At 30.2% G+C, this 15,265-nt stretch overlaps 1 protein-coding gene across 1 annotated transcript in view; it reads left to right on the forward strand.

The window, feature by feature from the left end:
• The window catches only part of LOC113520761 (G-protein coupled receptor Mth2-like), a 78,246-nt gene extending 71,157 nt beyond the window's left edge, over positions 1–7,089 (forward strand). Inside the window, exon 10 of the mRNA XM_052891745.1 lies at positions 60–7,089. Coding sequence (XP_052747705.1) covers positions 60–167 — 108 coding nt within the window. The 3' untranslated portion in view covers positions 168–7,089. The remainder of the gene's footprint in view (positions 1–59) is intronic.
• The last annotated feature ends 8,176 nt before the right edge of the window (positions 7,090–15,265 follow it).

A 15,265-nucleotide genomic window follows, 5' to 3' on the forward strand; every position in this document is an offset into this window, starting at 1 on the left:
CAGAAATTATATTTTTCTCAGCAAATATTTAATAAAAATCCAATTTCCTCCCCGAGCAGGAATCTAAACTCTTCGAATCGTGTAGAAGGAAAAACCAGGGCTCGGAGGAATTCACAGTGAATGAAAGGAAAAGTATCATTGGACCCAGAAAAGGAGACCATGTGTAGTGTGTGCTAAAGTACAATTTTGATAAATTGGAACAATCGAGTGAAGGCAGAGACTGATTATAGTAACAGTATTATACATTTGACGTCGGACGCGAGTGGTATGATATCAAATATTGTTTAGCACGCTTAATGGTTATTTTGTTACAAATATGAAACCGTATTCGTCTATAATATGTTTCTCTATTAAATAAGTATTAGCAAGCAATCATTGTATATTTTCTGATCAAATTTAATAAGTTAAAAATAGAACAAACAAAAGAACAATAATATAGTAATTACTTATTACATAAACTTTTTGATTTATCTATTTTATTTATATACAGTTATTTCGATTAAAATGGCAAGATTATTTACTAAATATGGCAAGTATACAAAAACGGATTTAAGACATATGTACATGGTTAGTTGTAATGGGTATACATATAACCAGAGGGAGACTTTGTACAAAAGTCGATTGCTTGGGCACCTCTGTCCCATTCGTGTTTCAACCGTGAAGCAGTTGTGTTTGCATGACTGTGTTTCGGTTTGAAGGGTGGGATATGGCGTGAATTTACAGGGTACAGAGGAATAACACCTGAGTCCTCAGGAATGGCAACCCATGGGGGGTATCATGGGTGAAACAGTATAGTCTGCTATGTCCATGGTACTGCTCATGTCTATAGGCGACGGTTACCACTTTCCATCAGGTGGGCCGTCAGCTTGTTTGTCATTCTAAGTTGCATAAAAAAAAAAAAAAAATATAGGTACGCTGAATATCTATATTCTTAGCTGAACTATCTTTCAAGGAATGTTTTGAATATATGTAATTTTTTTAGAATTAAATCGAATACACAACTGCTCCGTTAGTATGTAAAGTTAAAATAATATTTTGAAATTTTAACCTTAATATTTAAGGAAAGTTGTTTAGTTTCGTATATGCGATTATATATTGGATTTCGGCTTGGTATACCCAACATTATGACTAACTAAATATAAAAATAATATAAAATATAAAAAGCCTGCACTATAGTTCGAATTGAGTAGTAATATCAGACAGTTCTTTTGATAGGTGCTTATTAATTGTTTACGCATTACATGAAAAAAAAAAGGTTTTGTTATTTTATTAAAAATGTCTACGTTCATAAATAGAATCTCTTCTGATACCTAAATTACAAGAGTCGCTTTCGTAGGTTGCTGATGTTATACAATTATGAGTAGATATTATAGCGATCTACAAAGGCCTAATTAAGTTATTTTTAATTTATCAAACACTTTCGATTTTATATCTATGTAAGAGATCCCTGAAAATTTGTCTGTAATCAGAATAAATAAATAAATCTGAAACTTGTTTAATTCATATATTTAAATTATTTGTCATAGGTTATAATTTCAAATTAGCAACCTATGAAATATCTTATAATTATTTTATTGCATCTCATTATAAGAAACTGATAGGTATTTTAAACATAACATGAACACGAAATAAAAAAAAAATTATAACAACTTATTAATAACAACTTATTTGATATCAAACCACTCAATAGTGATATCGTTAGTAAAACGATATGAAGGTATTAAACTTCTTTCATGGTTTCATTCCTGTGATAGCGCCTTAAAAATGTTTGAAATATTTTTGTTGTTTTTATAATTTTATTTGGCTTGTACCATTATGTTAGTTAACTATTATTTAGTAATAAGATTAGATGTTTAGTATGTACAACTTTGTTTAAACAATTGTTTTGAATTTTTACTTTTTATTTCTAAGATGTTTCAACATTCGCACTAGAGTTGATTTTGATAATTTTTGTTTAAGAATTTGGCTGAATATTGCATCTTTTAGAATAATAATAAAACAATAGATCGTAAAAAAATAGGTAATTTCTATTGACTTTAAAAGATGGTAGTTCTCAATTCGGTTGTATGTTTTATTTTTAATATTTGTTACTTCATAATACCGTCAGTTGTAAATCGATTTGAAAATTTTTTTTTATCTGAAAGAATATATTTATAGTATGGTTCCATAGAAATTTTATCATTATATATATATATATATATATATATATATATATATATATATATATATATATATATATATATATATATATATATATATGATATATATATAGATAATTTTAAATTTATTTTTGTCAGTTCCTATATATGTATCTACTACATGTCTATAACAACTCTAGTTTGAATGTAACATCAATCTTACAGCTTGTTATGGCTATGGTTGTTAATAGTAAATGTAAGAAAATAAGATATTTTTGTAATTTAGGTAAAAATACGCATGACCAAGAGGTTAACGATTAAGTTAGTTGTAGACAGAATGCTGTACTCAATTTCAGTATAATTAAATCAACTATATCATATATGCATATATGGCATTATTTTAAGCTTAAATGAAGCAGATATGATATTGGTCCCATTTATTTGTAAATGTATATCATTTGTCTTTATATTTATGTTTAGATCTATATCTTAAATTATATTCAGTTATATTGTAGTTCCATGTCTTTTTGGTAATTAATCATTGCAAATTGTTCTTAAAACATTAAGAAAGTATGAAAATCATATAGCATATAAGGTTCACACTCCGCTCGCTTCAAAGTTTAAATTCAGTCATACAGTATAAATTTATATTACGAGTAATAGTATTAGAATATGTGTTTTATATTTCAATATTATTTCTATTATTACTATTTCGGTTATGAAAACTCCATATTTTAATCTAAATAACTATAGAGAAAGGATTTTTTAATTATCAATGAACAGATAACCACTTACTTACCTCACACGTGAAGTATAGATTACTTACGTGATTCTTCTATATCTCCTTAAACATAAATGTCACTTACCATCAGGTGAGTCGCATGCTCGTTTGTCCCTGGGTTATAAACAAAATATCAAAATATTACACTTATTAATTTCAACACCAATAAAAAGCACGCTGTTTTGTTTAAAACTATTCGCTGGCCATTTTTGTGGATATTTTTTGATATTCAGTCCACGCTCCATCTGAAAGTGCGTATATGTAGCTATGTAATTTAAGTTGTGCAGATATCTTTAATAATAACATGTTGTTAACGTGTGCGTGTGCTTATTTACAAGCGAGTCAAATCATGGCCGTGACAAATTGAGTGTTCAATTGTTGATTATGTCGGCTGGAGCCTTGATGTTTTTCGGGTTCACTGTTTCTACATAATAATGGCTCGTAATGATACAACATGACTAAGCATTTAATTCCTCATATTTATATTTTGCACACTTATTTGTAAATATGTGCATTTAAGAAATAAAAACAACATGGAAAAAAAGAGTTAATTGCCATTAATCGTAGTATAGAGCAAAATGTTATATACCATACTAGTTGTCCGATCCGACTTCGCGCGGGCAGATAGAAGGTTTCTATAGGTGAAAGCGTTTTTAAAATTTGGTTGAGAAGTTTTTTAGTTTATTCATTACAAACAAACAATCAAATCTCTTTAGTATAGATGAATTAAATTTTTCCATCATTTTTTTATTTATGTACTTTAATAACAATAATTAAATAATTAATTTAACAATTTAATCAGTTGCATTTTGGATTGAGGCTCAAATTTTTAACTACAATACTTATCCATTTATATATTTGTCCAGATTTTCCCAAATGACTACAGCGTGGGTTCGTCAAAAAAGGGGTAAAGAGTTTACTTAGGATCGATAACACGCGTAATGCCCCTAGTATCGTAAGTGTTCATAGGCTTCAGTAACAGCTTACCATCAGATGGGCCATATGCTTGTTTGCCACCTCAGTGGTGTAAAAAAAATATAGTCCTGTTCGACTCGCACTTACCTTCGTATTCGTTGGAATCGCGTGGATGTCGAAAATACTCGCATTTTTTTAATAAATCATATTTATTAAAAAAATAAAGAAAACAATTTGAAGTATGTTAGATATAAATCACAGATGGTTATCATAAATTAAATTAGTAAAGTTAATTAAATCAATTATTTCTCATTAGTAGTGTCTACAATTATATTGTATATATTCGTTAGTTATTTCCAACGCAATATTCACTTGATTTTGTATTCATTTTAATAATTAAATTTCTAATTTAAACATCAAATTTATTATGTATTTCTAAACAAATATTACATTGAAACCTTCAAGAAAATAGCAAATTCATTTCTAAAAGGTCGACAACAAAACTGCTATTTTCCCCTGTTGCGAGTGCTTATCACTTATCATCAGATGGACTGCATGCTCGTTTGTTCTCTCAATTATAAAAAAAAAAAAAAATTAGGCAAAATAAGGTTTTCTATTTTCAGATTTTAAGTCAACAACTCGTTGTTACTACATTATTCGCTCTGCCAATGAGTATTTGAAAATAAAATATATTGTAAAATATTGTATTTTTGATTGGACTACATTTCATAAGGGGTAGACATTTCAATATTTGTAATATACGGCTTATTTGCGGAAATAATAAAACAGGCGTTTACAGTGTAAAGTTATTTATCTTAATCTTAAATGATGACTTTAGATTCTAATCAAAGTATTAAACAAAATATAAACGAAAAAGAAAATGTTCTATCCTTGTCATTGACACTATACTATAAAGAAGGTAGGTACGATTATTTATTAAAAACAAAACCATAGTAAATTTAGTTATTATTTTTTCATAAAATGGATGGTAATCAATTACTTACTGTTATAAAATGATTAATGGATATTATTATAATAATTTTAATAGAAAGAACGTGCCAAATCGTGTTCTTGTATTTTTAAGTATTATTACATGCACAGAAATAACAAGTATGTATCTACCTATTGATTATAAGCTGATATAGGTATACATATTCCTTTAATTGATTTATGAATCCAATATACTAAAATTATATCAAAAGAAATAGTTATTGAATTATTATTTTGTATAGTTTAGCTACTATTTAGTAGGTACGAAATTTTTTGTGGAGAAACACAGAATTACTAATATTCGTACCTACTATAAAGCATAAAAATATGTTTATTTTTATGTATAAAAGCCCTTCAAAATCTCCCTTACTAGTGGTTGTCTGTTTATTGTTAACATATTCTTTTAATTAAAATATGAATTTAATAAACCAACAACTATATCAATAGAACAAGTTATTGGAATTATTACTTTGATGATTCCATGATGGAGATATCTACTAGAGAAGCCCTTTAATATTTTCCCTAATATAGTGGTTTGCTTTTCACTGTTAATATGTTTACATACATGTTCCATTATATATATATATATAATTGCAGTATTCTATTTAGAACAATACGTATATTGTTATGTTAAGCAATCATTTCATAGTAAATATTCTTTACAGAATGAACTTAGTTTCATCGATTTATATAAATAAATATTTGTTGCTGAAAAAATTGAAGAAGGTTACGGTTTAATATTTTAGAGCCTTGATACACGGACAGTTTTCAATAATAATAATAAATTAAATAATTACTCTTTATAAGTGCAATATTATAATATTTTTTGGCTACTGTGTTTATTTTATAATGTTTTCATATTAGACAGTAGCAGGTATTTTGTAAATTTATCATTACTATGCTGAATTAAGTTGGTAATATTTCAGAATTTTGTTATTCGTGCATAAACTGTGACAGGATTTGGTTGATATTTGATCAAAAAAATAGGATATGAATTTCTAGATGACATTATGGATTAGTGTATATCAGATTGGATAACGTAAATGCAGCTTTACATAATTCTGTTTGCGACGGTGTACAAGTTAATTCTCACTACGAGAGAGCAGTCCGTGTAGTAAGACTACTAAAATAAAAAATAAATTAAATTCACGATTTGAACTTAACGCAACGCGATTACAGGTAAATAGTACCTATATATCTGATTTCTATTGGCAACGTTTCGACCACTATGTCGTGACTAATACTGCAAGTGTGTACTGCACAGCACTGAACACAGCAGTGAACGGCGTCTTCATTTGGCACCTCGCGCAGTTCCTTCTGCCACCCTTACTTTATCACTACCGCTATGACAATGACGTGGTGTATGGGTATGTAGGTACTATTTACCTGTAATCGTGTCGTCTTAAAATTCGATTGTGAATTTGATATTTGTGTGAACAACGTGAAAGTTTAAAATTAAAAGCACATGTGCCATAAAATGTATGCATATGCACATCTATCGCAAATACTTGTGGTGCATTTCCTTTCAAATAAAACTAGTCATAATATATTAAAATAAATGTTATAATAAATAAATCCTTTATTTATAATCTAAGTTAATATTATTCTAATTATAATTATTTAAATATTAAATAAACTAAATTATCTCCTATCAAAGCATATAACGTTCATTTCTACAATTTATAAAAGCACGTATGTTCCTCAAAGTATATTTCCAAATATGTTATTAATGTTTGATTGATTGATCATAAAGTGAATCCGGATAAGACTGTTTGTATATGGATGAAACAAGAATACGTAATAAATTTATTAAAATGTCATTATAATATATATGTAGATAAGGCCAACTGCGTAATATCTGCTAATTATATCCATTGTGCCGTAACTGTATTAGGTTTTTTTTTTATCTTTTTTGGGTCACGTTACTATATATTATTTGGAAATCAACAAAAATTACGACCCCACGACAATAATTAGTGTTATAGAGTGACCTAAATTTTATTACGGCCTAGTATAAAATTATTCCTTTTTTTTTGTATGTATTACGAAATAGCATCGAATCTTTGTTTGGCTCTATTAATTGTATTAACTAACTATTAGTTTGTGTAAATTGTAACTTATTTAGTTAAGTTAGTGTACATGTGTGTAACTATGTATCATAATATTGTTAAATGTTGATGCGGATTTTTAAGTGAATGACAATTTAAAATGATGTATATTTGTCTATTTTGCAAAACATGACGTTAAATAAACAAGCTTTATAAATATTATGTTTTAATTTTATTACCTATTACGTTGTACACGAATTTTTGTTTCTGTATGTTCTATTTACCTGAATTATATCTATTTACCTCTATTTATACGTGAGCAGTGTTCTAAAATTGGATGAAATGTACATATGTCTATATGTAAGGATAGACGTTTTTGTAAAATTGTAAAATAAAGAAACAGGTACTATTTACCTGTAAAAACTTTTCCATCGCGTTAAGTCCCGATTGTGTATTTAAAAACATGTGTAAACAACGCGAAAGTTTAAAATTAACATTTATATGAGTAGCTATCGCAAGTGAATGTACTTAGCGGGCTAATATTTAGCTCTATGAGTATAAAGGTAAAATAAATTCAGAATCGAAATTCAGAATGTAAAAATTTCATGGAATTTACACAATTGCTCATATTTTGTTCTTTTATTGTTTAAATTGCGATGATAAAGTTGTAGGATTTCATGCCGCGTTCAATTGCAGGAATAATTACGAAAATGCCCGGAATTTTTGAAGTCACTTAGCAAATTACTTTCAGGAATTACATTAATTTTGTGACATGTAATATACATATGTTTATGTGTCAAATTAAATAACATTAATTGAAAGCCTTATTTGGTTATGTAAAATTATAATTAATATTTCATCAAGTTATTACACCCAGTTATGTATAACATTCTAGAAACGAATAATTAATTCCTGCAAGAGTATATATAATGTAATGCCAAATAATTTTTGAATCAAGAATTAATGTTATGCCTCTACCCCGGCTTATTCCGCCGTCTCAATTGGCATTTCCAATAATAACAGAGGGAGCGGAACGGGCGGAATGAGGGTGGCGGAATTTCCGCATTCGCTCGTGGACTAATCTCCCGGAATTCCGGATGAATGCGGAGAGATTCAGATCGTCACTAGCAGCCAGTCGCGAATGGAGAGCCAACTGGTTTTTTTTTAATTTGGTGAATGCACCTCACTTGAAGACAGGTAAGGTATTTGAAGAGGTACTTGAAATCTATATAACAGCCATAATTCGGGAGGGCGTCAAGCGTAGGTACAGCGGGAAGTAGCCAAGTGCGACTCGTTAATTATTTGATGAGGGTTGCGTGTTAATTGGATTCTGTGGGTCGCAAAATAATTTTTACTTCCTTTACCAAGTATTTAGTTTTAATTAGATGTGAGTATATTTAAAATTATTATGATCTTCAACTTTTTTATACAAAAAGTGTCTATTTTAAAAAGTTTATACATAACGCACATAATATTATTTCTATGCAGTATTCAGATCCTCGTAGAAACATGTTCTCTACGTTACAATATTGCCTGGAGAATTTCCGTAAAGGATGTTCAGGCATGTCGAAAACAGCTTTAGAATGTAGTGAAGTAGACGTGAAAGGGCTTGCAATATCCAACGAAATTTAAGGACGATAGACGACAACGAATGATACGAGCATATATCATTGCGCGTGGGAATACTTGTTTGGATTTGAATTTGGATTTTCTCTTGTCTATATGTTATTGGCTTTATAATATATTTTGCTACTTTTATGAAGAGTTGTTAATAAATTGTAAAAATCATTATAATAAATATTATCTGCCACTGTTTATTCAATTAAAAATAAAAGTTTTTAAAGTAAAGATAGATTCTAGATATTCTTTATTACCAACAACAATGTTGTATGTAATGTGTGCAAATAAAATATATAAATAAATAAATTTTGCTGCTAATAGGTGCCGCCGCAGCAAATATACTGCGCTGATTTTCAGGTGGCTCCTTAACTCATCATTTTTAGGTTATCACTAAATAGATAATATTATATCTATTATATGCATGTACTATTGGTATCTAATTAAAGGAATAGTGAATGAATTTCCAAAGTTACTTGAGGAGTACCATAACAACACTTTATTGGAGTGTAATCAAGTTACTTATGAGGAAACATCTTATCACTTACTAATAAGTAAGTAACATCAATTAAAACAATAATAACACAATTAAATTAATAATGGTTTACAGATTATAAACAAAACGTAACCAATTCCATTCATTATTTCTGCATTACACATTCTCATCAGAATGTTTATTAAATCACCCTTTCAAAACAAACAATGATCACAAACTTAGACAAGCCGTGAAATATTACTCCTCATAGAGGTTTTCGTGAGGGTGAGACGGGCCCGGGTGAGCCGTGGTGCTGTTTATAACGCAAAGTGTGATTGATGGGCTCTTATCTGCCGCTGCACGGGGATCTCTACCTTGAAATATGGACCGACACGTTGCATATTTTGGGGATTAAAATAAGAAAGAGTGAAAGCGTACATTAGCTGATATTGGGGTAACACGTGCTGCCTGTTTTCAGATTAGCAGGATTGGGTTAATGGACATTTTAGGTTTGTGTGGTTTAAATATGGAATTTGTTTGTGGACGAAAATATTATGGAAAACGCGTTGGCCATTATTGCTGAGCTGTTATTGGATACCTATTATTCCTACAAAAATATTTATATATAACAAGTTTTACTCGTGACTTCGCTCGCGTGAGCGAAACATATTGATTAATCGGTACAAAATAGCTTATTCTTCTAGCGCATTCTTCATTTCAAATACTAAATGTATCTATGCTAAATTTTATAACTCCAATAATAATGTACTGTTATAGAAATGGCAACGCATGAGGGAGGGCGGGTATCATGGGCAAAACAATTTCCATCAGGTAGGCCGTGAGCTTGTTTGCCATTCTAAGTTGCATAAAAACATATTTTAATTATACTTAGTGAAATTTTAAGGTAAATAAGAATAACTTACACTTAGCTAAGCCGATAAACGTCATTCTGCACGTCGCAAGCTACATTGGATATATTGATAAAGAAAAATGAATAGAAAAAATTGAATGTTTTGCATAGTTTACACATATTTAAGATTCACAATTAGCACCACGTCGAAACGCTGAGTCTTGCTAGGACCATGACGTGATGTAACCAGCGTCGAAACGTTGGCGATAAAAATTAGGCATGTAGGCACTATTTACCTGTAAACGTCTCGTGTTAAGTCCAGATTATGAATTAATAATAAGAAAAATAAAGTTTGTTACGTTTTCCCGGATTTTTTATTCTAATTTTCTTTTCATTAGAATCTTTCTCGGACTTCAACGAATAAAAAAAAAGGATTAGGTAAATAGACCTAGCTATTTTTAGATTATTTACATAGACAAACAGGTAAAATTTTCTAATATTATCCCAACTTTAGACAGATTTATGTTGGATTAAATTGAACAGTTATAATGCTTTGAATTTTTTCAAATATTTTCAAATTTGACACATGTCAATTCCAATCTTCTAAATACGGAGTTTTATTCGAAAGCTTATTAATATTCTATCAAAATATATAGTTGGTAAATTGGTCGTTCCTCATAATCATTATTCGTACCAAATTGTATCAAAATTTAATCACGATATAAAAATATTATTTTTGTTGATCGTACAGTCGAACAAACAGTGCCATAGATGTCTGTAGAAGATTAGCTAATAAATTATTTAGAACGGTCAATTATCCGCAAGTTCCCCTAATCGATGGCGACGAAGTTTGGATTTGTTCCCGCTTACTACATTAGCGATATAAGCAACCGTCCCCGACCCCTACTGAGGAAATACACATATGATTATCTGTTTCAATAAAGCTATAACGACGTAAGTAATGCAATAATATAAGAATATAAAAACTGTTGGTATTTGGTCGTCTTTATTTTAAAGGACATTTGTGTCATGCCTGTGAAGAAACGAGACAGCAAATGTGTCTTTTTTCTCGTGCCTACAGTACTTAAATATATTCTAAGAAATGAAATCCTTTGCTTTTCAGAAATGTGTGTAACTTATAATAAGCATAAATTGTGACTAAAAGTACTTTATATATTAATACTAGTTGTGTTTAGTTTCGCCCATGTGAATCAGTGTCTAAAGTATTTTATATTTTAAGTTAGGATATATAACCTATCCGTGTACCAAATTGCATTTAAATTCATACAGTAATTTTTGTGTGAAAGAATGAAAAAAACATCCGTCCATACATTCACAGAAACTTTAGCGTTCACAATAGTATATATATATATATGTATAGGATCTGAATTAGGATGTCTGTTATTAATTTTTTATTTAATCATGATTAAGTCAAAGAATAAAACATTTTTTTTAAATAATTATATAATAATAAATCCACTCTTAAGATTAATTTTAGCAGCATCTCCGATAGAAGATTATAGCTGATTTTATATTCTAGGGGATCATGAACTTAATTTTTCTTATTTTTAAGAAATACTTACACTTTTTTTTTCAATGGATGAAAATGGAATAGTATCCGCCTGCTCTATCGGTATACGTGGGTGGGGTACCAGTGAGGGATGGTCATTGATATTTATTATTTCTTAAACTACAAGTAAACTTCAAGTTTGACTTTATTACAATAAGGATAGATGGGACTGGGAGATAAAATTTTGTTTTACAATAATTACCTATACTCGTATTTCTTTAAGACTTTTCTGTATTCATATTGGAACTAAACCTAAGTAACAATGTACCTAAAACTTTACTGTATAATGTAAGATGTAATACTGTAGGATGTAATAATGCAATAAGTGAATGAACTGTCTTGAAGTGTCCAAAATAAAGTTAAATAAGATTGGGACTATACTAACTGGCAAACAAGAGCGGTCAGTCGTACACAGTTACCCATGTGAGAGAATTTTGTCCCATCATCGATCATTTTGTGTGTACGTGAGCAATTTGTAGTGCTACATATAAATCTTGTTTTAGCTACTATTGTTGTTTTGTACGATTCTTTTACATTTTTACTTCTTGGTTGATCTTACCTTCTCAGTCATTAACTAGTCACTGCTCTATATAGACGTCTCCCTATTGAGAGGTTTTGCCAGAAGTTGCCATGCTTGGTAGATTGGCAATCGCAGTTAGGCTTTGGAGATGTTTTAAGAGGGACGCTGCTGTCCATACCTCGATCATTAAGCTCTCTTTTAGTCACCTTTTACGACCCTCTTGGGTGATCAGATAATATAAATATAAATCACAATATAATGCCATTAAGGTTCAATTCTGTGTGGTGATATCTTAAGAATATGTTTTTTTTTTGATAAAAATGGTAGGCGGGGTCCGCCTACACTATTGGTATATGCTGGCGGGATACCAATGAGTGATGATGGACGAAGATGAAGAGAGATCTGTTAGCCCATTCATCGAGTATTAACTACGATGGTTCCCTGGAAGAATCACGTGGAAGTTGACCAGACTGACATTGCTAACCCCTAGGGCAAAAGGGGAAAGGGTTGTTAGTAATGCAGCCTACTAGTCCCATTGCTAGCAATATATCCTGTCAGGTCGTTTTATTATTCCTCACTGGTGCCCCGCCAGCGTATACTGTTGGGGGGGGGGGGGGGAGGGGGGAGTTACCATTCCATTAATATCTGATAAAACCATTCTCCTGTATATAATGTGTTATCACTTTTTCTCACAAGCATTTAAGAGGAGATACTTCATAGTGTTACTGATAAAATTTTGTACATGAAAGGATTTATTATCCTTACAGAATAGCATGATGATGTAACTCCGATATATGTGGCTATAGATGAAGTACTAGGTGATTACTGAGACTGTATTGATTATATATATCTATTGTTTACAAAGATATAAGACTACTTTCAAAATTGGATTTGGGTTCTTTTTAGATGACAGGGAAATCAGGTTTATTATACATCTCGTTTACGTCATAAGGAAAGCAATCGAGAAACGTTTCAGATACACTAGTACGGTGTGAAGCAAACGTGACTTATCTTTGTACTGTAACATCCCTCATCCGCATCGATTCGTTCCGCTCCGCCACATAAACGTGATCGAGTTCGGAAATACAGCTAATATTAAGAAGATTCGCTTTCGAAACAATGCTGTTTGTTTGCATCCCAAAAGACAGTAAAGGCTCAAGTTCATGTTCTTTGTAGGCATTGACGTTACTATACGACTTTTCTGTCTCTTTGTATTCTACGGATTGTGTAACAGATTGAGTTATGAGGAATTGTTCGAAATGGTGCCTCTAGCCTTTTTTTATCATCACCTCTTTCGTCAACGGCAGGTAAATTATCCTCAACTTAAATGATCGTGTACTGCACAGATATGGAGGAGTAGTTCAAAAGGTTAGGATGTGTATTAGCTTCTTGGAGATTTTCTTAGACTACAGTATCCCTATAAGTCCTGTTGTGACTACGACGTGGTGCAATCGACGTCAAAACGTCGGCTATTTACCTGCATAGGTTTTTGTATCGTGTCAAGTCCGATGGTATATTTAAAATATGTGTAAACAAAGTGAAAGTTTAAAATTAACTGTTTGACATTAGCTGTTTGCCTGTTTACTACTTTCATGGTATAAAATAACTATTATTCATCAGTATTAATTTTAAAATAGTGTATTTATACATAAACTATGATTTATGCATATACTTGTAATGATATAGGTTTTTACACATATTAACAGTAGTTGGAATAAAATGATTAAATTAATTGATACTAAATAAGTTAGAATTATAAAATTAAATGCCTTAACATATATATATTAAATATATTATTAGAATCCGTTTTAAATCTTTATAAACACAATAGGTAAACACACTGTGACGATCGCTAACGGAAATGTTTCTTCAGTGAAGTTATCAACACAAGATTAATGCTACAGTTAACTTGTACTGTTTTTGTTGCTCGCTTCCTCGGTATCTCAGGTTGGGTGCGGGAGCAAAAATGAGCAAGATTGATGGAGCGTCGTGGCATCAGAGATACGCTCCGTCTGCGAAATATTACTGCACTTATATGATATTATTGGCGATATTAAATGGATTGCACAATTTCACTTTCTTTACTAAATTAATCTACTAGTACATGAAATGTGAAAGTTTATAAAGATGTTGGGATTTGAATGATTGTAATTTCTGTTTATATAATGTTTGTGACAGTTATTATATAAAGTACCTTTTTTTTTGTAAACTAAATTTTTGTTACAAATATAATCGATGGGTTGTTTGGTCGTTCTTCTTAGCTGAAATTAAATTCAGAAATAGGCAGTAGATTCATATAAAATGGTTATTTAAAAATGTTTACAATTAAGTTTAGTCGAGTAATCATTAATTTCATTTATTTATTTATTACTAGCGACCCGCCCCGGCTTCGCACAGATGCACATTACATCACATCACATTAGAAACCTCTAAAATTATCAGTGTTTCTCTACTATATTATGCATGTATTATACATATAAACTTTCCTCTTGAATCAATTTATCTATTAAAAAAAAAACCGTATCAAAATCCATTGCGTAGTTTTAAAGATCTAAATATACATAGAGACGAACAAATGGGAATAGACTTTGTTTTATACTATGTAGTAATTAGTATCTATATAATTTGTATTTATTGAAATGTCATTTCCTTTATATATTTTTTTACACGATATTATAATAGTGTAATATAGAAAATAAACACTATCGTCTGTAAAGAAATGTTAAAATTGGATCAAAATTGAGGAAGTTATAGCATAATACATATATACACACTCACATAGAGAGACACATACACATAACATGAATGAAGTAAACTTAAGAATTTCCTTTCTGATATCAGTTCGAAATAATATTAAACAAAGTATGGCAAACAGTAAGTTATATATATATATTATAAATATCGAACAGCACAGCGTTTGTTGCGATCATAATCGGGGTCGTTATTCGTAATTAAAGTCGTTAGTCTAATACGATTTTGTATTAAAGCATTTATTAAACGCCATGGAATTTTAACTCTTTAATTCGATCGATCTTGAAATATCGTTATTTTATGTAACTTTACTGTTAAAAATATTTTATAAATAGAAATTGAAATTTTAAGCATTCTTTTAAGGAAATGTTGTGTTAGTGAAACTGAACTTTCTTCCAAAGAAACACGGATTGAACTACGATAAAAATAGAATGTACTCGTAGAATAATCTTTACCAATATTATACATACGAAAGGAAGTTTCTTAGTTTGTGAAAGAATTATGAAATTTGGTATATACGTACTATGTGGGACGGACAAGGATATAGACTACTTTTTATCCCGGTTAGTAGACGTGGATGAAGACGCGGATAAAAGCTGGTAAAGTAAGT

This window comes from Galleria mellonella, unplaced genomic scaffold (assembly GCF_026898425.1).
Source record: "Galleria mellonella isolate WM207_F2 unplaced genomic scaffold, CSIRO_AGI_GalMel_v1 utg1432, whole genome shotgun sequence".
In the NCBI taxonomy this organism is placed as follows: Eukaryota; Metazoa; Arthropoda; class Insecta; order Lepidoptera; family Pyralidae; genus Galleria; species Galleria mellonella.